General features: G+C 49.5%; 1 protein-coding gene across 1 annotated transcript in view; it reads left to right on the top strand.

The window, feature by feature from the left end:
• Window positions 1-331: 331 nt before the first annotated feature.
• LOC144162494 (lysosomal alpha-glucosidase-like) overlaps window positions 332-24338 on the top strand; it is a 67367-nt gene continuing 43360 nt past the window's right edge. The window contains exons 1-5 of the mRNA XM_077693055.1: window positions 332-711; window positions 14450-14683; window positions 17934-18169; window positions 19707-19879; window positions 21807-21987. Coding sequence (XP_077549181.1) covers window positions 606-711; window positions 14450-14683; window positions 17934-18169; window positions 19707-19879; window positions 21807-21987 — 930 coding nt within the window. The 5' untranslated portion in view covers window positions 332-605. The remainder of the gene's footprint in view (window positions 712-14449; window positions 14684-17933; window positions 18170-19706; window positions 19880-21806; window positions 21988-24338) is intronic.

The following is a 24338-nucleotide window of genomic DNA, read 5'->3' as shown; positions in this document are numbered from 1 at the left end:
CATTATCCCCTGTGGTCGCTGGTGGATGGACGTCGCTTCACGAATAGAACGCTGCTGCTGCTGCTACTGCTGCTAATGGCGCACGAACGAACGACGACACGCCGGTCTGACATAGCCGGCATACCGGAAAAACAGTCCCTGCCAGCGGCGGTGGCTGGCCCGCCTGTATCGTTCAATGTTAATTCATGTGCATCTCGTTGGCGCACCGCGAACGCACTGTATACGCGTACACCGTTGTCGCAATCGTTCTTCCCACCGGGGACCGATGTTCCGATTGCTGGCGGGCCCGATTAAGCGATGGGACAGCTCAGCCAGCGCCGCTCCACCGGACGCTGTCGTCGGCAGTTCCGGACGACATTGAGGCGGGCGCTGACAGCGGCGGCCATTGTTCGCGGCACGAGCGCACAGTGCGCATACCAGTGCAACTCAGTGGTGCCGATACTGTTCAATCGGGCCCCGGGATACGCGGCTGCATCGCGCGGATCTTTAGCGACGCGCACTCCGGGAGCGGAGGATCCTCCGACCAGACTCGGGGAGCGTGCAACCGTGCCGAGGACGTAGCCGCGCCGTGCGGTGGGCGACCGCGCGTGCGACGCGGTCTCTTCATGGCGAGGGACAACGGAGGGGGGGCATTCGGACGCTCGCAGACCTTCAGGCTGGATAGACCACCGTCCACGACGAGCACGAGTTGCTGGGAACGCTGCAAAATGCGTAAGTATAAGCGGCACGTATACCGTACGGCCTTATGGTTATTCCCGCGCTTAACGGTAAGAACAGAGATGATGGGTGATGGCCATTGCAGTGCATGCACGTACATTGCAGTTGCACGTAGTACATTGTAGTGCATCGTACGAACTTCGTATAATGCTGGTAATAGGGCACTGTTAAGAGCACGCGACGTGATCTGTAAACGTATTTCTAATCCGAAGCTGCAACACATTGACTATCTGGCTTGCCGTTACGCTAAGCCTAAATGTTATAGGCCCACTCGATGACTTCGCCGGCATTTCAAAAGCTTGCTGAATTAAGGCGTGAAGGTTAAAAATAGACATATTCAGCTTTAAAAAAACTCGGCAAGCGTCGCTTTAGATGCTGGAACGAGGGAAACTATCTGTTCCAGATCATGCATCTTGACCTCATTTCCCTCTGATCGGAAAGGCGTGGCGTCAAACCAGGCATTTTTACGGTTGATGTTGCAGTTTTTAAAAACTAAGGAACAGTTCGTTATAGGTCGAGTTTCGCAATGAAATGTAACAGATTATGCTAGCCCCAACAGCGTTGCTGCTGATATGAAAGCAAATAGACTGCTAAAAGCACGAAAAAACACCCGGTAAAACAATAAAACCATATAACTTTATCGTTGCTGAGATCGGAACCACAATAGCATGGCGATGGGCAGGTACGCTATCGCACAGGCGCAGACAAACGCGTACGCATGCGCATCCGCAAGGACGTATACGCAAAAAACCTTGACGTTGCATATTCCGTCAATAAAAGAAATAGCAAAGGACGGAAAATAATAGCGGAAGGGAGAAAAAACATGTGTAAATGCTGCTTGGCTGCCATGTGACATTGCAAAAGTTAAGGTGTAGTACAAGAGAAAAGCATAGAGATAAATAGTAGAGGTCAATGTAAAATTATGCCGATGATAAACAAAAACAAAGTAAAGAAGAAAAAAATGATCAAAGGACTCAAGAATAAAGAAGAAAATCACTCAGAAGCCTACAGGGGTACGCGCGAGAAATATTCGTACAAGCCACTTGTTTCCAGAGACTACGAACCACTTCCATTTACGCTAACAAAAATCAATCATCAAGCAATGACTAGAACATTAACATGAGCAGTCAAATTTCCCGTGTTATTTCCCACAAACTTCAAATGGTGGCATTACTACGAGCATCATAGCTTGCTTGCTTGCTCCACGCAAACAAAGCCTTGGCAGGGCACTGCGCTACCGCTACCGCCCGGATAGCCCTCGACCCCTCCCAACCCAACACAAAGGTCGACCGGAAAGAACAATGTAGCGTGTTCCGTTTGTCTAAATGACATATGTTCAAAACACGTTTTCCCTCAAAACGGAATGCATGCCCTGTGACTGAGGTCACGCCCTCCAACTCCAGCACGTTGCGGGACGACCTCGTATTCAGTTGGCAAAGCATTAACGGCCAGTCCGTAACATGGCCGCCAGACAACGTACTGGTGCGCGCGGATAGACATGCTCATTACAGGGTTGCCACAAGGCGTATCCCGACGTCACGAGAAGGTGTGGCTGATGCTCTGCGCCGATTGTTTCTGGCCTCGGGTTCATTCAGGCTTCATTGGGCACATCCGGTGGATTCGTAGCTGAAAGAAGAAACATGAGAGAGAATGTTGTAAACTTGCAAACAGCCTTTGTGTGAGTTGTCGATATCGGGGTCCCGGTGGGCCGTGCAGAAGGCTTAACGGGTGTTGTGGACGCTTGAGGGCAGTGTTGCCATCGCTGGGCGTCAGACATCCGCTAAAAAGCAATGAGAAATCCGCCAGATTCCGCTAGATTCTAAAACATGACCGTTAAATTTCCCGCTAGGGCCTATTTTATTTAAAATAACAGTGCAATTTCATATGAGAAATACCTTTATCATTCTTAAAAGCTCCCCAAAAACTACGAGAGCTGAAATAATATATAAAAGAGTCTTCCAAGGAGTCTAACAGAACACTTCAGGTTTCAGTGCTGCGGTGGTCGTCATTGGTCAACCTCATCACTAAAGGGGCGAAACGTTATAAATGTTGACACTGATGAAAAAAAAGAAATCACAGGTCAACGAAAAACACATCGAAATCTTCGTCGCCGCTGTCGTCGTCTGACACCATCTCCACAGGACCGCTGGTACTCGTTGAGGGACCAGAAAGGTGACTTGGTTGCACATACGTTGCAGATGTCCCGATCGCACTAACAACTGCTGCGGGAAGTTCGTAATCAAAACAACTTTTCTGGTGTCACTTCAGTCCCGCTCTTACGACGAGGATGGAGTTTGTTGTTTCGGGCTTCGGCTTGTTTCTCGTCTTGGATTTTACTATGTTAAGCTGACTAAACCTCATCTCTACTTCGGCGTTTGAATACGGCAGCCCGAGCATCGACATGGCAAATCCGGCCAGCTCGGCGAACGGGTTTTCGCCGCAGGCGTCCTTATAGAAGTGAACTTCACACCAGAACGACTGCGTGGATGATATTTGATTCCAGTCAAGGAGGGTGATTTTGCTCCACTGGTTTTGAATTTTTTCGATTGTCTCAGAGCCGTTTTGAAACCTCACGGATTTGTTTGTCTGAGATAGGCGGAGCAAGTGAACAGGAGCCCTCCTAACCCCTGAAGTTAAACAATTTCTGCATTTTTAGAGGACACGGAAGTGGTTTCTTGCAGGGCGATTTTGAATCGGTGCACTGCGTGAGGTATCCGCCAGAAATCCACTAAGTATAAAAATGGCCCGTCAAAAAATCCAATAGCCGCTAGACTAATTTTTTCCCCTTCAGAATAAAATGAAATCCGCCAGATTTAGCGGAAAATCCGCTAAATTGGCATCACTGCTTGAGGGTCACTCACGTCGGCAATGCGCATGGCGAGGCAAGGCCAGAAGACGTGGCCCAGTACTCCAAGATGAAGGCAATATGCGGTGTTCGAATTCATCGGCGTACAAAGCGGGTGGTGGCCTGGCAGGATAGCAGCCACATACCTGACATTGGGATGGGGCAGGTCGGGTCGTTATGACGATGGTGATGACATCACCTAGGAGGGAGAGTGCTTTGGCCTGGCTAATTTATCTACCTTCGCGGCTTCTAAGCTCAAGGGTGAGAAGCTGGAGGTTGCGACGCGAAAGACGGAGGTCCTTCATCCGTCGTCTTCACAACGGGCAACGCGTTCCTTTTAAGTGTTGTAGTTTCAGGCGCTAGGGTTAAGGGTCCCTCGGAGTCCAATTTGCACGAACGAGAACATGCGCTTTTTCGTTCCCTGTGACATCTTCGTGATCGAGGTCGCACTCGAGACAGACGCGCAGATGTGTGCGGGTTGCCGCGTACGACATCCATCAGCTAGTGATTGTAAGTGTGGGAAAGCTCCTAGACTGTTTGTGCGAACCGTAATTAAGGTGTTGGAGTGTATATTCGCACCAGGATGGATTCAGGGTTGGCTCATGTCTGAGCACGAGTGTGCATGCAATGGTAACCGGATTGCCTCCTTGTGGACCTTTGTCACGGTTGCGGAGGTGCCCTGTGTAGTATACAGCAGGCGATCTCCCCCTCCGCCCCGCATGTTTAAATTTAGTGTGTATAGTATTGTATTCACACCGTTTGTCCCCTTCGCCTTCTTTAGTGTATGGACAACCAATTCCCCTCCCCCTTCCAAAAAAAAGTCAAGCCGAATATTTTATGAAAAGAAATGCACATGAAACGAAGTGGGCCTCGCCTGTTAGGGCAGTGAATTGTCGCTGCAGTCCCCCACATCCCCAGCTCTGCCACCCCCCCGGGCAACACGCAAGGGGTGCTTCTCTGACTGGAAGCGCATTTACGCCTACAGTCAAACATACAACAAAGTTGACAGAAATTAGCATTTTTTCGTAACATCCAGGTTTTCGTTACATGCAGGTTTCGACCAATATGCTAGGCATCAGTGCTGCTGAACTCACCCTTGTTCAAGGATATATTTCACACTGAAAAACTTCACGATTCGCGCCTGCTGCTACTACACGGCCCCCGTATTCACAAACGTAACTTACGCATCATTTCTGCTTTTTGACACTTTTCGGTGCCTTAACCCGTTTCAAGAACCAAACTTATGCCGAAAGGGCGCCTTTTCGCGAAATTGGTGCTCTTTTCCTCCCTCAAAATTGTTGAGGGGATGTTAGCTGGGCCACTGTACCGGGCGTTGTTCTTTCTAGAATATCGAGCTTGGCTTGAAAAGACAAAACTTTTCCTTTTCTGGCAGTAGAACTCATCGCCGAAGAACGGACACCACAGATACCAGTGGAGACGCGCGACTACACGCCGACACGGTGATTGGACTGCAGTCCAATCACCTAACCGACACCTCACCTCACTGGTGGAAATGAACGAGAGATTGCGGTGCGCGCAAAATTTGCTCAAGTGGTGCGTTTCGGGAGTCGATTTTTTAGAAAAAGTGCAAAAAACACTGCCTCACCAGCGGAGAGAATTTCTCACATCAAGGTTAACCCTCGCAACTTCTTCGTTACATAGAGGTCACAAACACATGGACTTCAATGGAGATGAAAATGGGGAAAGGAAAAACTTCGTTTAAATCTGGGAATTCGCTACTTAGAGGTTCGTTACATCCAGGGGCGATATTCTCGAGTTTTGTCCCTTTTGCGTCCCTTTCAAAAGTGTCCCTTTTGGCGAGTCCTGATTGGCTAAAAGCAAACAACCGGAAGTGACGTAACGCAAGCGCAGCAAACCTACTGCCAATGCCCATTGCTTAACAGGAAGTACGTCACGATGAAAGGGACGCAAAAGGGACGTTTTCAAAAGGGACAGTTACGAGAATACCGCCCCAGGTTTCACTGTAGTTCGGAACGTGCCGTTGTACGAACTCCATTTTTAAAGACCATAGTCTTTGTTAGTATACTTGAACGCAGAAATTTTGGTCTGCCTGTCTTGAAAGGATAAATTTATTATAAAAAAATCCTGGTATCAATGATACAACGTTAAAACCAGAAACAATTAAAATAGTGCAGCGCCTGTTGTTACAAAACTATAGCAGAGCCCGAAAGCTGCCAGTTACAGACACTAACTCACAAAAACTTTCAAGTTGATTCTAGACAAAAGGTTAAAGCAATTTAGTGTTGCTTACAACCAAAAGATTAACACGCGAGCGAAGCAAGGGTACAAAAACATTCGCTTCAAGAATGCAGCAATATACAGAACAGGGTTGGTGCTATGTCACAGCGAGTACTGTAGCGCAATAACTACAAATTCTAAGACCAAAATCAATTGCAAAAATGAAAATCCCTAAGGACACAGGCCTGGAAAGCTGGCATGAATATTACCCCTTTTGTTCGAAACCTCACTAAACCGGGCAGACCAACGTTGCAGAAACTCTTCATCACCCAACAGGGCCCATCACCCAACAGGGCCAACGCGCATTCGAGAAATGTCACGAGGTATCTGAAAAAAGGAAAGCAAGGGCCACTGCATACGTAGCCTGCGATTCTGTGCAACGGCCCTGCAATCACGCCATAGTACATAATCCCCAATTACTACGAATAGTTTGCCTAGGGGAGTGCCAGGGCACTGTTCGCTCCGGAACATCACGACGACGCACCAGATGTCACGAAGCCAAAAACGACGCAGTTGTCTTCAAGGAAAACAAGTTTATTGGAGCGAACTTGTGCTCCCCTAACAACTCAAAGAATACAGGCGGCGAAGCAGCACTCAAGAAAGTGAGGTGCGAAGGCGAGCGCAACGATTCGAATCCCGCGGCATCTGCTCAGCGGGAATTTATCACTCGGCGTGAGGGTTTCTGGAATAGTCGAATTGTATCCAGAACACTGTAGATCAACGAAGATTATTCTAGGCTGTTCGCGTTAGTTCGGAACGCTCTCTCTATCAGAAGAGATAACACATGCGGCACAGAAAGAAAGAACGAAACACGCGCCTCCATTGGCATACATAACACCGATAACACAGACCGGCGCAGCCGGGCGGCAAAAGCAAAACACAAATAAACAAACCCAATGCATGGTTCGCGGCATTACCCCCCCTCTAAGAGTGCATCGACCCGATGCTAACACAAGCGACAGTCCAAATAAATAAAAAAAAATTAGAAGACCGTCATCGTGCGTAGAAAGGTTTTAAGCGAACAACGTGGACGACTTCGGGTCGCGTGCGTCGTCGTGATGCTCCGGAATTTATCCAACTCGATATGCAGACGCATACCCATTGTTCCATCAAGAAAAACCCACCCTCTACCACTCCCCATGGGAATGCCAAAGCACAACGGCTGTCCGCGAAATCAGAAACCCTAATGCGGAGCACTGGGAGGCACTGCTGGTCAGCGTTTGCTGTGAAGACCAGATCGGTCTGATTCAGCGGGAACGCAAAGCAGCAGAGGCCGTTGGAGCCCTGGACCAAGTGTACCACCCCTGCTGACCCCGTTGGAAACTGTCGCACGTGGCACGAGCCCTCGGTGGAGTGCCGCACAACCACTAAAAAAAAAAAATGGCCGCGTATCTGCTCCTTTCGTTGCAAATGTCGTCAAAAGACGATAGGCTTTGTAGACATTTGCCAAGGAAATGCCCCCCTTTGCTTTCCCGCTCACCTCTCATGCTGTTCCTGTACCGCCGCGCTCATTCCAAGGTAAACACATTAAAGGTTTGCGCAAGGCGATTTGAATTTACCGCGTTCCACTGCTACAGGCCGGGTTCCTCGATGCCAGCGCTGCAGTACGGCGGAGACGCGCGTGAATGGAGGCGGCCGACTACAAGGCTTATAGAACCGCGTGGCCGTGCTCCACGTGCGTTCCAAGCACAACGTGAAACCTAGCTAGTGGAACCTTTCGTTGCTGTTGCCGCGTGATTTTTCATATGCCGCCAGGAGGCGGAGGTTTTCTGCCGTAGATGTAGAATATCATTTGATATCGAAAAACCAAGCATCAATGAATTTTTAATAAAGGAACAGTGTAAATATCCCTTGTGTACTAATTTCCTGTCTTATATTTGCGTAATGTCTTGTTCTTGTTCAACAAAGTTGACAAGTATGAACATATGAACCGGGCTTAGACGTTTACATGTGGCTGTGAGCATATAAGACTATTGTGCAATATCAATTTTACTTTGGCTGGGTGGCTGAATCGAGTCACAGACAGACAGACAGACGGACAGACAGACAGACATACAGACAGACCCAAATTTCTGGGTTTAAGTAGCCCAAGAAAGAATATATCGTCTTTAATATAAATAAACGTTTTCCCTTCCTCCCTCCACAGGTGTCCACATGGGGTGGTAAAGAGAATTTATTATAACCTACATATCAGGGCGCCGCGACTAGTGATAACAGCGCTGCCCTAAGAACAGAAAATTATCCAATCAGCTTGCATGTAACATGGTCATTCTACACACTGAACAAAATTTTTGGCGTGGTCAACAAGCCACTACAAATCAAGTCACACAAACTTCACCAGTGTTCAGAAAAACAGTTCATAAACTAACTCAATTCAGTACGGCACTAGAGAAACGCTCAGGATGTTGCTCTTGACCACTATAAAGCGCGTAGACCAACGCAAGAGGAAGGCTTCTTCCCCTAGAGCTGCCAACTCATGCTCCAAATAACTCATCAGAATCGACCGGACACGCCACAGCAGTGGGAACATTGCCCGTTGCGGCCGGGCTCGAAGACATGCAGCACCACGATTTCTCCACAGAACAAAAGCACCAGCGCACATCAGAAAATTCACCAACACATCATTTGAACGAGTGTTCATTCGAAGTGTGAGTCCAAACATCCTGCTTAATACAGTCCAAAACGTTGCCGCTACACGACAATGAAACAAGGCATGTTCTAACGTTTCAGTGTGGCCGCAGTGTGGACACTGTGCGGAACGCACAACGCCGAATCTCGCCAGACGGTCACACGTCGGGAGAACTTCCCAGCCACGTAACCACCCGAAATCCCGAACATCAGCCGGAAGTGCCGCCGAAGTCAGCTGATGCCAACGGACACCGCGTGACCTTCCTATCTGTTGGTTGTCTAATTGGGTTATTGCCAATTTTTCGGACACTTCACTTGCCGTACTTTCCCTAAAACTTAGGCCTGGCAAGGAAGACTGGAGATTTCGCCATGTTTTTATAACGTACGCGTAAAATGGCGGCTGCTGCTCAGCCGAAGGACCGGCGATGTGCGCGTCATAAAATAATGACCGGGAAGTTCCCAGAAGGTACTGTAGCAGCGCCTTTCCTGGGTACTCGTCTGAGTCCACAAGGTCGATCACTGCCCGTACCGCCAGCACGCTGCTCATGGTTTGCAAACAAGGCAGACTAAAACCACCCATTGACTTGGGCAGCCTCAGCAGCGCTCGTGACACTGTTTCTGTTTTGCCCGCCCAGAAGAACGATCCAAACTTCGTGGCGAACTGTCGGGTGAAATGGCGCGGCGGTTTTGCTACGCGTGCTACATAAAAAAGCGCCGCCGAGACGGACGACTTAATTATGTAGCTTCGCTCTGCAAGGGAAAGCCTGAACTTTCCTTCAACTGCAAGACGTTGCTCCGCAGTCTCAAGGAGGCGCTTCCACGTACTACGCGCCACTTCACCCGAGGAATGAAAAACCACACCTACTCGAACACCCGTCGCGCATTCTACGTCGCCCGCCAAGCCAGACGCAAATGTGCCGAAGCGCACCGCCATACTTTTTCCCCTGTTCAGTCGAGCTCCAGACAGCTCACCGTACTCCTGAAATAGCCGCACAAACGCTCGGTAGCTGTCCTCGTCCCGAATGAACAGGGACACGTCGTCTGCACACTTTAACTTGGCCTATGCCTGGCAACGGAAAGCCGCGGATGGCAGTGCTTGCATCAACACGGCGCAGCAGTGGGTCGAGACAAATGACAAAAAGCAAAGGTGACAAAGGGCAGCCCTGCCTTATCCCACGGGTCACGGGTGACCGAGAACGGACTACTTAAAAGCCCGTTGACAAGGATTTGAAAGCTGACGTCCGAGTACAACAGCTCGAGCATAGCGACAAAATCTGGCGGAAAGCCGTATTGGCGCAAAACTCCCAGCAAGTATCGGTGCTCCACTCTGTCAAAAGCTTTCGCTTGATCGAGAGAGATGAAGCACCCAGAAGCGCTAATCTTTATCGGGTAACTGAACAAATCGCGCATCAATGCCAGGGATGAGAAAATTGTGCGACCTGGTACGCTGCACGTTTGCGCTTGGCTTATGATATCGGGCAAAACTGTACTGGTGCGTCTGGCCAAAATGGATGCTACAATCTTGTAGTCAGTGTTCAGTAGTGTAATTGGTCGATACGCCTGAGGCTGCGTAGAATCCCCGCTTGGTTTTGCGATCAAGATGACACGGCCTTCACGGAAGGAGTCAGGTCGCACTCCTCGCTGAAGAAAGCCGTTCACCATGTCGAGGAGTGCACCCCGAATGGCCGGAAAAAACTTCTTGTAAAATCAAGCAGGTATACCGTCAGGCCCAGGCGCCGACGCACCCTTCCATTTTTTAACACACTGACTCAACTCGTCGGTATCCACAGGAGCACACAGCAACTCAACCAGGTGTTCTGGCACGCATGGCAGCACCCCACAAAATGCGCTAAGCTTGTCCTCGAATTCCTCTGCATCCCAAGACAGCTATGTGAGAAGAGAATTTATTATAAAACCACATATCAGCACGAAGCGACTAGTGGTAACAGCGCTGCCCGAAAGAAAAACAAAATCCAATCAGTTTCCAAATTCTCCGGGCAGTCAACACTTTGCACGACAAATGTCTATGGTGGTAAAACAAGCTACTCAGAAATCAATCCATAAAAAGTTCAGATGCGTTCACAGAAACAGTTCATAAACTCGTTGAAAGTCAATACGGCACAATAGTGATGCTCAGGATGTTGTTCCTGGCCACTATGAAACGCGTGGACCAGCGTAACAGGAAGGCTTCTTCGCCTAGAGCTGCCAACTCATTTTCCAAGTGACTCATAAGGATTGACCGCACACGCCACAACAATGGAAACATCGCCCGTTGCGGTCGGGCGCGAAGACACGCGGCACCACGATTTCGCCACAATACAAAAGCCCCAGCACACATCAGGAAGTTCACCAATGTGTCATTTGAACGTGTGCTCATTCTAAGTGTAACACCAAACAACCTGCTTAGCAAAGTCCAAAACGTTACCGCTACACGACACTGAAACAAAGTGGGCCGCACTTAAAAAGAAAGGTAACTCCAGTGGAAAAGCACGCGCATCTGGAACGCAGCAACCACGGGGGCAGACCGGAGATCTGGTTGCAGTGTTCATATCTGTCAACACTGTTGGACAAAAACAAGACATTACGCAGACCTGCGGCATAGAATTAATACACGAGTGACATTTGCCGAGTTCGTTTATTAAAAAATACATGGATGCTTGATTTTTGAAATAGTAAATGAAATACTACATCCGCTGTATCACGCCCTCGCCTGCTGTCGCCCGCGCCACTAAAGCTTCTAACAGCATTCCAAGTTATTCAACCGTGATGAAGGATTCTAGTAGATGGCGCGTGGACCGCGTGTGGTGTGAGGTGTCTGGATGCACGCACTCGCCCCCGCTGGGGAGCTCTGGGAGCGGCGGGGATATGAGGAGCATGGAAACGCGGTGGAGACGGAGGACGAGACAGCTGACCAAGCGGTACGGAAAGTCGGTAGGGGAAGGTGGGGTATACAGTAAAATCTCGTTACTACAAACATCAAATTAACGAATTTTTCAGATTTACGAATTTTTTGAAAATCCCCGCCAAAACGTCTATACTGTATATGTAAAAAAATTTCAGTACTACGAATTTCAGAATACCGAATATTTCAGAATAACGTAGGTAATTTTTACTCGCGATCGTTATTACGCTTCGTTATTACGAACTTCCACTGAACTTTCGGTGTCAAATCTTTGAAGCTTTCACCTACCATCATCATCAGCAGCCGAAGGTAAGAGCTGGGGAAACCCGTTTCAACGGATACAGTCCAAGCAGCATCGGCATCATCGCGAGCGGCGTCACTACCGGCCTGATGAGTGCGTACACTACGTCGTACGCCTAGTGTGAGCACGTTTGTAGATGTCAGCTGGAGCTGCAAAGTATCTGCGCCGTGATTGTGTTGTGCATTCTGTTGGCCGACAATGAGTTCTTCTGGACCCCGTGTTAAACAGAAGCGGCGCCAGTTTTCGCTCAAAGAAAAAGTGGACATTCTGGCGGAGCTGAGCAATGGAAAAAAAGAAGTCGACTTGTGCAGGGAGCGTGATATCGCGCCATCAACAGTCGCGACAATACTCAAAGATCGCGACAAGATCATGAAGCTGCATCGAGAGTCTCAGCTGGCACCCTCAAAAAAACGCCTGCGGCTGGGCGACTTCCAGGAGGTTGACGACGCCGTCCTCACGTGGTTTAAGGACGCTAGGCAACACGATGTGCCCTATAATTCAGGAGAAGGCCCGACAGTTTGCATTCGCCTTGGACATCTCCGGCTTTGATGCAAGTGCCGGATGGCTTTATCGCTTCCGTCAGAGGAATGGCATTGCTTGGCAAGTTGCTTGTGGCGAAGAGAAGGCAGCAGACACCGAGAGTGCAGCAACCTGGCGGAATGACAACTTCCAAGAAATCGTCGAGGCTTTCTCTCCAGACGACGTCTTTAACGCCGACGAAACGGCGTGCTTTTATCAGCTATTGCCTGATAAAACTATGAACTTTAAAGGGGAGAAGTGCAAGGGCGGAAAAAAATCGCGTCTCCGCGTATCAGTTCTGTTCTGCTGCAACTCCACGGGCACAGAAAAGCTCAAGCCGCTAGTGATTGGCAAGTCCGCTAAGCCACGCTGCTTGAAAAACGTTGTCTCGTTGCCTTGCGACTACAGAGCCAACAAGAAAGCGTGGATGATGCGGGAATTGTTCACCCAGTGGCTGCTGCAACTCGACGACGCAATGATGGAGAAAGGAAGAAAAATCCTTGTCATCGTTGATAATTGTTCGGCGCATGTGGTGAACGTGCGATTGAGCAATGTGAAACTTGAATTTCTTCCTCCCAATTGCACTTCTTTGCTCCAACCTTGGACCAGGGCATCATCAGATGTGTGAAAGCCAAATTTCGGAAGCGTCTTGTGCAGCGCCTCCTGATTAACATCCGACTCAAGCTGCCCACAGAGGTCAACATTCGTCAAGCGGCAGAAATGCTCGCGGGGTCGTGGTGGAGCGTGAAGGCAAGCACCATCAGCAACTGCTGGCGAAGGGCTGACCTTTTCAAGATTTCACCTGTGCCACAAGAGAGCGAGGACAGAGAGGAGCTCAACCCAGAACTTTGGGATGAGCTTACGGAGAAGCTCCCCTTTGACACCGCGGTGACCTTCGACGATTACGTTGACTGCGACAGCGCGGCGGCTACATCCGCGGAGCTCACCACCGAAGATATCGTCAACCAAGTGCGTGGGCAAGTATAGTGCGATGATGAAGATGATGCGGAAGATGCCGACACCGTATCAACGCACGAAGAGGAAGCGACTGTTTCTAGCTCTGATGCTCTTGTTTCGATCGAGAAGATCCGTTTATTCCTCGGGCGCTGCGAAGATGTTCCCGATGACGTTCACAAGAAGGTCGAGGATGTGGAGTCGTTCGTCCTTCAGCGTCTGTCGTCTACTCGCCACAAGAAGATAACAGATTTCTTTAAGCAATAAATTGTAATCAGACTGTGCCCAGCGTTTTTGCTTGTTATTTGCGTATCAACACTCGCACCTGCAGCAAAGGTACGTAATTTTTGTTGTTGTGTTACATTACCGACATGGAAATAATTGTTTTGCAGTACTGCGATATTTCAAAATAACGAATTAAATCCCGCGGTCCCGCGAAGTTCGTTGTAACGATATTCTACGTACACAACAGTTAAAAAGCAGGTAAAGGCAGCAGAGACGACAAAGTGGGCACGGAGAATGGAAGCGAAAAAAACCGTGGAGACTTATAGACAGATGATGATGATGATAGAGAAACTAGAGATTAAGAAGGAGGGATTCTATGGCAATACGAGAGGCAGAGCATTGCTCTTCGAAGCACGGGCGGGGTGCCTGAGAACCTGGGCATACACGGGTACCTACAGGCAGCAGGATGAAACATGTGCAGGCTGCGGCAGTGATCTATGAACCATGTTGTCAGGGGCTGCACAGAGATATGACCACCGCGGGGGGAGGGGGAAACGACGTTGGCGGAGACTTTGGGATTTGGGGCGAGGGGGAGCCTCAACTTCAGGGCCATAGAGGTGACAAAGAGGCGACATGGAATGTTGGTGGAGGAAAAGTAGGGAAGGGATGGGTACGCAGGCGGAGTAATCATACGGATAAGAATTTAGAACAGCGGTGGGATAAAAAAGCGGGTGGGAGCGATGAGAGTTTAAAACAGGGGTGAGAGGGAGATTAGGGGGGGGGGTGGAGAAGCAAATCCATTAGGTTATCTATGAATATGGCAAGTAAGTGTAATAAAACAGGCAAGTCGGCTGCTGAGAACCGACGCCCCGATTCAAAAGGGAGCCACTAATCATCATCATCATCAACATGTGCATCCAGGCAAGCTTGAGTGAAGGGCCTCATAGTTGGGCAATGTAACGCGGTAAGCTCTAATTGATTTAAGGGGCAGGGCCGCCGGACCCCTATCATGTTCAAACGGCATTTGCGACGAAGTAAACAGATACACGGCCATTTTTTTTTTTGTTCCCGCTCGTCTTCTGTTTTTTCGTCTGCACAGCGAGCCTGTCGAAGACGCACCTGATCATCGGCTGCGTAGTGTTCTTCCTCGCCTGCATGATCATCATCCTGGTGGCGTTGGCCGTAACCATAGCAACGCACCGGTACTTCTACTACAACGTGGCGCCCGCGGACTCGTCGGGAGGAGGCGGCGGTGGGACGGACGGCGGGGGCTCCGGGACTTCTGAGCCGGACAAGGTCACGGACATCCCCTGCCCCGTCACCGGCATCGAAGGTAATCGAGAATATCGGAGAATTGTCTATTATTTCGTAGCATTTTTGCGCTGCTTGTCTTGATAGCGAGTTTTTTGGAGCCAGATTTGCCTGCGAGTTGCCGAATACGTTAAATTATTTTATTGTTCTAAGTTTCCAAAATTGCCATTTTCGTATTTTTCAGCAGCTGCAAGGCGTAGTGCACGGTTGGTCTCTCTCTCTCTCTCTCTCTGGTCCGTTTCTGGGTTTTTTGAGCGCTTCTGTCGTTATTTTTCGGACTTGGTGTATTTTTTTGTCTGTATTGGTGTATTTTTTTGTCTGTTGAAAAATTTTCTGGATTTTGTATGTATTGTTTTTTTAAGATTCCGATCAACCAATTACCTCTACGCAATTTTAACGATTAAATGCCTTAATTCTTCCAATTATGCAACTTCGTACAAGTGCAGGCCATTACACGGCTGGTGCTATGGGAGTACACGGAAAAGAGTGCTACGAATTAGATGAACATGGTGTTTTGTGCACAGCACACCACCCGACAATTACCGTCATACACCATTACCCCCACCACCGCCACCACCGCCACCACCAACCCCACCCCCATAATCAGCCTATTTATGTCCACTGAGGGATGAAGGCCTCAGCCAGTGACTGCCAATTTATCTTATCCTGCGCTGTGAAATCTACACTTTGGCACCAATTTTCGAGTTATCGGCCTTCTCCTACCCAAGCAACCACGGAGGTCCGAGGGACGTCCGAAATACAGCCGGACATCCAATGCCCAGTGTGGACGGTCACTGTACGCCCATGTTTGGATGTACATTTTCGGACGTACGGTGGACATCCAGAAACGGATGTACAAGTCCGTATGACATCCACTAGTGGAGATACAAATTTACCACGAAGCACCAAATAATGACTTAAATCAAATATAAAAGCAAAAACTAAAGAAGCTACTTTGCTTTTCCGATTAAAAAGGCTTTGTACATCAACAGCCAGACTTGTGTATTGCAAGTTTCATCTGTATATTTACATAATGAATTCTACTTTTCTTACTTTTTTGAAGCACCTGACTCCAAAGATGATCTCTTTGGGGAAGGATATATAAGAACTGAGAACCGCTAACGAAGCATATGAAACAAGTTCACTGTGTTCGTGTATGCCTGTCTGCCTGGCAGTGTGTTGGTCTTGTGCGGTGCATCACCTTCTCAGCTTCTAGGAACATCAGCTTCTCGTTAGGTGATTCTGGAAATTTTTACTGTAAATCCGAAATGCAACCAATTTCGGATGTCCGACCGGACGTACGGAAGTGTTAAATACGGATATCCCACGGACGTACATGGTACGTCAACTGGCCGTGAAACGATTGTAATACGGACGTCCGCTAGATCCGGAATGGACGTAGCTAGAGCAGTGCGCGGGCCGCAATTTCTAGGCCCGGCCCGGCCCGGCCCGACCCGGCCCGATAGAGACACGGCCCAGGCCGGGCCGGGGCCGAGAAATTCATAAAAATTGAGCCCGAGCCCGGCCCGAGCCCGCCAGAGTGTTGTTAAATATCATCCCTAGCCCGACAGGATATTAAGATGAACTTGAAGAAGTCTGCTGTTAACCTAAAAAGCGTAAGCACAAAGCGAATACGAATACTTTAGATTTAAATTCCCTTTAAACTTAGACCGAACTTTGTACAACTTATCCTCACTTAGAGGCTGTATTTTCGGTAGTCGTGTAACTTCATTTGCCACTTCATTTGCCAGTCTTCGAAATAAAGGCACACCCGAGGGTACCTTAAATGATTCCGAGTAAGTGGATTTTTTTTATTATTGCAATTCTTCAACAGCTATTGCACCTTTCTTTCTTCCATTTCTTGCTGAAATTTGATCAGATGCGTCCGGTTTCACCATTTGATTTTTGTCTTTCCCTCTAGTTACGTTGGCAGCATGATTTTATCTGCGCTTCTGTTCTTTCTTGCCTTTAGTCATGGCTGTGAAAAAGTTCTTGCGCGAAAAAATCATGGGCTCTGCTTAGAAATTTGGTTCTTCCAACTCTGCACACGCTGCGAAATCCAGGTCATATTTGTTCTGCTTGTTTTAGTTTGAAAAAGAGAGAGAAAATACAATCATGTTGTAGTCTGGGGCTGGAGTTCCCTGTTTTCTGGCCCGCTCTCTCCCACTAAGCTGTAGGGTCCCAGACGTTTCTTTTATTGATGTGAAGGCTTTCTAAGTGCAATCGTCTTTTTATCACATCTTTTAACGGTGCGGTAGTGAATTAGCCTTTTCTTTTTTTGTTTTCACTTTACCTGAAATATCAAGAAGAAAACTTTCTCTTCCCAACAATTTAGAATTTGCGGCACATGATAGCCGGGCCTCAGGAACTGCCCGGGCCGGATCGGACCGGCACGGCCCGACAAAATTTTGGTTCAAGCCCGAGCCCGGCGCGGGTCCGAGAAAATGCGTGCTACCCGGCCCCAGCCCGGCCCGCGGGCCGGCCGGCCGGCCCGAGCCCGTGCACATCTCTAGGACGTACGGTGGACGGCCGCCGGACGTCCGGTGGTTGCATATATTCTTGTCCCGTCTCTTTGTAACCAACCTGGTACCCCAAAGCATTCTGACGGGCCAGTTGGTTTACGACGTGATGTGGTGTTACCTGAGCCCTCAAAGTGTCGGTGTTCACGTATCCGCCGGTTAATGCTCAGTTTTCGTTAGTTCACGCACACTTTATACAGGCTAAACGAGCTCGCTGTCCGTTAAGCGCTGCACTATAGGGACTCATTAATGTGTTTTAGCAGCCGACATATCGTAATCGGCAAAAACAATGGTGCAAGGAAAATGTCCCTCATCAACTTAATTTTGTCGACTGAACAAGCTTAGAACATATAATATCACACCTCCCGTATTTCGCCTAATGAAGTAATTTCCGGACGAATACTGTCTGAGTAGAACTGCCGAAAGACCATAACGAAACTCTGAAGGGTTATTTAATTCGCGTTTTATCCTAATTATTCATGGTTATCACAGCACTGCATGAAGAGTAACTTCCGCTTTTAACGAAGGATCGTCTATATAGAAGCCAGTGGGCTGTTTCCAGGATTGTTTGTTTTAACGAGGGTTTAATGTTCGTTTTCAGTGTATATCTGTGTTTGTGTGTAATACAAACCCTAATGTTCCAATCAGGCTTGTGTACTATACATTAGTTTACATTAAAAAAAGCACATTTTCACTTCGCTTACCTCAGTCCCCAGTTTCGTCTTCACGTTTCGATCCGTCGCGTACCCGCAGACTGCGAACGGCACGGCTGCCGAGTGATGTCGGATCCCGAGCTCGGCGGCAGCGCCCGCTGCTTCATGCGGGACGACGCGTTCGGCTACCGCTACAGACACACCACGTACGGCGACCGGGAGGTCAACTACAGCCTCACGTACGACATGACCTCTGACAACCCCTTCGCCGATGATGTGATCAACAACGTGCGAGTCCAGGCAGTCCTCATTACCGAGGAGACCCTCAGGCTGCGGGTAAGGGATCGACTTACAACTGTATACGCTAAGACGTGTCCCGCAGTATACGTGGAACAAGCATTAACCGGACGCAGCGTGTTCATAGCATACAGGTTGCGTTTCTGTTAACGTGAGAGTTCACGGTTGAGCCGTTAAACCTGTTATTTTCCTTTTAAATGCGCAGCATATAAAGGGACCCTGCAGCACTTTCGATAAACGCTTTCACTCTATCCTTCGCGTTTGGAAGCACTATGATGGCTACAGTTATTGCCAGCACGGAGCGGCACTGAGTGATTTGCTCGTCGCACCAGATACGCTTTCCGTTTCTGCTTTGTTTTTGTGGCTTTATTTTTAAAGTTGCTATCAAAAAGCGTTCATTGCTGCAACTGAAGGAAAACCGGCCAACTGCCGCTACATGGCCTCAGTGACGTAATTCGGGTCGTCGAAGAACGTCAAGACCGGGAAAGAGAGAAAAGTCTTTTGAGCGAGTTTCCAAGTTATCTGATGTTCATAGAGCAGTGATTTTTGCCTGAGGTACTTTGCGACCCCCTAATCTAAGTAGTGGGTCAGTTGGGTGACTATACGTTCTGCAAGCATTTAACAGTTCAAAAAAAGTGTAAAAAAGGTTTGCAGAGTCCCTTTAAGTGTCCGCTTCTATGGTTTCCCAGCCTGGTCGGCCTCGTAGCCGAGCGAACGAAGGAAGCACTGAAGACAGAAGGAAAACGGAAGAGGAAAGTGTGGCGAAAGTGCGAGGTTGAGGGCGGCATGCCGAGGCGGCGCCAAAGACGCCCAGCACGTGCTCCGTTACGTCCTCCTCCTTGCTCCTTTCTCTTTCCTTAAAGCAACTCCCTCTCTCCTCCCCATTGCGTGGCTTATCCGAGCCACGTGACGTATGCGCGGGAGGTTCAAGCATGGTTTACAACAACATGCTCGGCGGCGGCGAGTGCTGCCAGATAACGGCAAAGTAGAGCGCGCGGCCGCACGTTCGCTGATCACGCGATCACTTCCCGAGACGAAGCAGCTACGCGCCGTGACCGAGAAGACTGCCGTTCACTCTGCGCACGAATTACGCATTAGAAAGTATAGTAATCGTCAGCCATTACTTTTTCTTTTCTTTTCTTCATTTTCTTCCGTTTCTGCAGCACGGAGTCTCTCTGTGAATTCTTGCCTGGCGCCGGCGTTGCCGTTGCGACCCATACTTAGCGTGGGTGTCCAATGGGGTGTCCAATTATTGTAGCGTGAGCTATACATTGGCCGAGGCTGAGCAGTTTCGCGTGGCTCCTGGAGAGCCATGCTGCGCATGCGCGAGGAGCAGTGTTGCCTCATGGCGCATAGCTGGCGCGCCGGAGCCGCCGCCGCGACTGGGTTGGATTAAATTGGATTGGATTGGATTGGATTGGATTGGATTGGATTGGAAATCGTTTTAACAGTAGTAAGCATGATAATCACCTAATCCTAGTCAACCAGGAAAGCTAACAATAACCAGCTAAACCTTAGCTCCCGCTACGTATATCCTGGCATAGCCGAGATAAGCCACTGCTAACTTATTTTGCAGATCCACGACGAAGATAGGCGGCGCTACGAGGTTCCCGTGCTCGAGGAGTCGCCGCTGCTGCTCAAGCCACCCGCGGTGGACAAGGCCCAGTTGCGGTACCTCATCGAGGCCAACGAGACACGCAGAGGACGCGCCAGGCTGCGCGTGTTGCGGTCGGACAACTACGTCGTCATGTGAGCCTGCTCCACGCTTGCAAGCACGGTGGGAGACTGCTCGCACTAGCCCTCATTCACACAGCCGTCACCTTCTCCGTCACGGCACCGTCACGTCAAGAAACCGCGACGGCGACGTAAACGGAGTAACGTTCGTACTGGAGCTCTCCGTCAGAGTACAAGGTCGTCTGCGTAGTGATCAGTTTCGCCTAGAATTGAGCGTGCTTAATCTGAAAAGCAAAAGAAATGGCTTAAATTTTTACGTGTGCTCACTTTTCGCTAAATTTAGCCGTAAAAATTTATTTTCTCATTGGCTGGCATACCACGGAGCGTGGTCCCGCGGTGTTGACGGAACGGAAACGCAGAGCTCGGCCTCCCGTCACCGTCGCACCGTTTTCGGCGAGAAATCGCCCGAGAAAGCGTCGCCCATGACGGAAGACGGTGACGTGACGGTGACGTGACGGGTGAAAAACGGCTGTGTGAATGAGGGCTGAGGCGTAAGACTTTCGCTCTTTTGACGGCAGTCGCCACGTACAGTCCTTGTCAAAATTTTCTATGCCACGCCTGGGCCACATAGAACTCTAAGCAAGAGCTTAAGGCTTAACTGCAACCAAAATATTTTACGACAGCACGAAAGAAAGGTGTTTCTTCAGCTTTTTTACTAGGGGACTGTAGAGTGCCGGTGCTCCCAGCCGGTGCCTCTTTCTTAATAGCTTTGGATGAATAAAGTTATTACCACCACCACCTTCACCATAAAATGCTTCAGCCTCACCCGAGAGGTAAGCTTGTACTTGGAACTTTTTGAAGAAAAAAAATAGTAGGTGCGCTGGAGGGGAAGAGACAGATTTATGTTAGAGTGAGAGGACTTTAGGTCAAGTGGGGTGAGGGGTGTAGATGGTGGGGGTGTATGCAGTCACGGACATCTTGGAGTCTGCGGAAGTCTTGGAGGTGAGCCTGGTGTGCCTTGTGGGAGGGCGGGATAAGCATTTTAAAGGAGTACTGACACGAAATTTTCGTGTTACGTTTTTTTCGCTGCTATGCGTGCCTACCAGCCCACTAATCATAGAATGACAGATTAGACGGTCGAGCGCAGCGTAAACATTCATTTACGGCGTCGTTTATTCGTGCCAGTTTCGGTTTCGGCAAAACGAACGCCGAGCGGCCGCCATAACAGGATGTATCACGTGACGTCATTATTCTTGCCGCATCGCTGCCTCTCTGGAAGCGCATGCGAGCGAGCGCACGCGCGCGCCCAGACCGGCCGAGGTCTTCGCCGTCCCCACAGGCCCGGGCAGCATGACGTCAGTCCCAAAACCATGACGTGTACACACGCCCGAGCAGCGCGCGCCAACCACAGCCAGCGCGTCGGCTTTGTCACGGGAGCCCCGACGTCGGCAGTTTGGGGCAAGTAGCACATGATGTCATGTCGGCCCGATCTGGGCTTTCTCGTGCGGGCGAAGATTAAAATGGATTTTAAATATGTTTCGCTGAACTGTTGCTGTTGAAACTTGCTGGGAGGTATCTCCTGATAAAAAGGAAGCGTTTTACATAGTTATCACAGCTTTGAAATTTCGTGTCAGTACTCCTTTAAACCCGAAGTTAGGAGACTCTCGGTTGCTTAAGCGGGCCAAATTGGACTGCGTTTTGTACATATGAAAAAAAACGTCCGTCCCGCGGTGTCCTGCACCATCTGTGAGGACCGTTCGACGGTAATGTGTTTTCTGATCATCCAATGGTCTTTTTCTTTTAGCATGAAAATTTCTACACTAGCACTAAAGAATATCTTGCGTTTTGCTGGCTCCAGGAATGGCAGTAACGTGGTTTTGACGCACCAGAAACACTAATGGGGTGTTGCTGCGGACGAGTTGTAACCGAAATTACAGTGCACAACGTTTGACGAAACTACAACTGTTGCCTGACGCCTTCGTTCGATATTTTGACCCTCTAGGTTAGACTCGTGGCATTTGGTGATGACCGAGCAGTTCCTGCAAGTCGTGCTGCCTTACAGCGGCGAGCAGCTGTACGGACTCGGCGAGAATGGACACGAGCACATCAACCTCGCTCCGGGCGCCGGAACCCTGTTTTCGAAACGCGCAGGCAACTACACCACGACGAGCAGCCCAAGTGTGGTAACCTTTCGATCGTTACTTACGCTTTTTGACATTTAATTTCTATCGGGGAATAAAGAGGAGGAGAGAGAGAGAGCGATCTTTAATGAAGTCTGGTGATGTTAGCTGGGCTAAAATGCCTAACTTGCTACGCCAGTTGATGACGTGATAAAGATAATGGCGATGATGTTCAAGAACTTGATGCGCACGGACACGGCGAGTTATTCACAGCGACTGGTCTAGACCTGTGTGTTCCATTTACTCTATCAGAGCTTTGGTAGCCCGTAAAGCACGTTTGGGACAAGCCCATGGTCCTAAAACGTCCTTTAGCTGCATGTCCACGGAAAGCGGCAGTCCCAAAGCCACTCCGAGGGACACTCTTTGAGTACTGAATCGAGCACATTAAAGGGGTCCTGAAATACCTTCCGCCGATGCATGGATGTACATCTACCCAAATAAAGCAATGTATTTGCAATCTCCTCCCGCAAGAATTTTGTTAAAGCGATGAGTATTAGCTGAGAAATCGTAAATTAAAAACCGCGCATTATTGTCGCTTCGCGTTTCCTCCTCCTTTCGACTTACTCTCCGCTGTTGACGGCGCGCGAGCCTTGCCTCCCATGATGCTGCGTTCCGCAGCGGTGACGTACTTCCGCTATTGCGCTGATCAGACTGTCGTCTGCTACGGGCAAGCTTTGTTGACACCATGAATACCGCACCACGGCCGCTGGATGAGAGCGCACCGCCTTTCATCCAGCGGCCGTGCCCGCACTCCGCCGCTCAAGGCTGGAAAAGCGAACGAAAAATCTGGCCGCATGTATGCGGCGGCCTCGCCTTGCCCTTTCGCGGTGTACGTTGCTGGCGGCACATGACTTTTTATCGTCGGCGAACTCCAGCCGCACGGGGAGGGTCGTGCGCTCTAAAGTCCCTCGATCGGCGTTTATCGAGAGACTTTAGTGCGCTCGTTCCCTTGATGCACCGCGCACTGTTTATCCAAAAAGCGCCGTATCAGATGTGGCCCCGCTGGTGCCGGGTCTTATTTTGCGGCGGTGGTAATTCCTGCCGGCGGCATGTGAAAAAGTCGTATTAAACCGATACAGAACCCGTGCACAAAACGCTTCAATCATGTGACCAGTTCAGCTTGGGGCGACGCGTGGTGGAGAGCGGCAACGTTGGCAAAACATTCTACGCCGCTGCTCTGAGCTTTCTAGCGCTGGAGCGAGCGCCATTTCTTTGACAATCTCAAACATCGGTTGCCTTGGCAACAAACCGCTTAGAAGTCAGTTACGGTTCCGTGATCCTGGTTCAGCTCGGGGCCCCACCTCGCGACATGTGGGCACTGCAGGCGTATCATTCATTCCCATTGGGAAGTGCGAGATGCGTTTGGCATTACAGGAGGCGATGGTGTGTGTGTTGTGGACGCCTTTGTTTCGCGATGAAATGCGCCGCTGTGCTTCTGCGGGTGGATAGTGCTTCCCATGGTCTGGATTATCTTTCTCGAGCGACGTACGACTCAACCTCGCTTGGGGTATGTGCAGTGTGCGTGGCTAAAAGCCATCGGCTTGTGCGCCAGAGTTAAGTGACTTGCTGTTCCTCCCCGCAAAGCGCGCGCGAGGTGAGTACCGAATTTACGACGGGCAGGAGGCAACCCATCCACTGTCAATCGTGGTTCAGACTTTCAACGCATGTTGTGACGTTGTGTTCGTTAGAAACGCATCTCTGGATTGTTTTGAAGTTGAATAAAATGTATGCGTCAAACCCGGGCATTCGGCTCAGGGCGTTCTCTGCGATTGCACGAAAGAAGTGCCACGGGGCTTCAACGCTTTCTTTATGGCACGTACTCAGGTAACAGATTATCAATGTCGTGTTATGGCCGTGTTGCATTCAATACAAACGGTTAAGCGTTTGTTTTACACTTGCTTCGTTTGTCGTAAAATGCCCAAGCACTCCGGCACTCCGCTGGCAGATAAGCCGGTGAGCCGACGCTGAGCAGACGACTCATCTCTTTGCCGGAAGTGCGTGAAAAAGCCGCCCAATAGCAGGATGTCTAGCTCATGACGAACATCTGGGAATCGATGATGTAGACATGTGAAGATGGCGGCGTCCAAAAACACGAAGGAAAGGGTGAGAAAAAAACGACAAACTTTGCAACAAAAGTGTGAGCTTTCCGCTGCGCGTAAAAGAGTAATACTTGGCACAGAGGACGTTGACGACCCAATCTAACGGTTGCGCTAGTTCATTTAGTGTGCTCAAAATGCCTTACAGGGCCCCTTTAACAGAGCAGGTGCTGCAAGGTTTCTCGCACATCACAGTGTTGGCAGAGTGGCGACGTAGCCTGTTTCATCTTGAAGAGGAAGTTGCGCGTGTATGCGACA

This window comes from Haemaphysalis longicornis, unplaced genomic scaffold (assembly GCF_048455015.1).
Source record: "Haemaphysalis longicornis isolate Haplotype H1 unplaced genomic scaffold, Haemaphysalis longicornis Haplotype H1 scaffold_12, whole genome shotgun sequence".
Classification (NCBI taxonomy): domain Eukaryota; kingdom Metazoa; phylum Arthropoda; class Arachnida; order Ixodida; family Ixodidae; genus Haemaphysalis; species Haemaphysalis longicornis.
The sequence above is the reverse complement of the archived record's forward strand: the minus strand, read 5'-3'. Positions and strand labels throughout refer to the sequence as shown.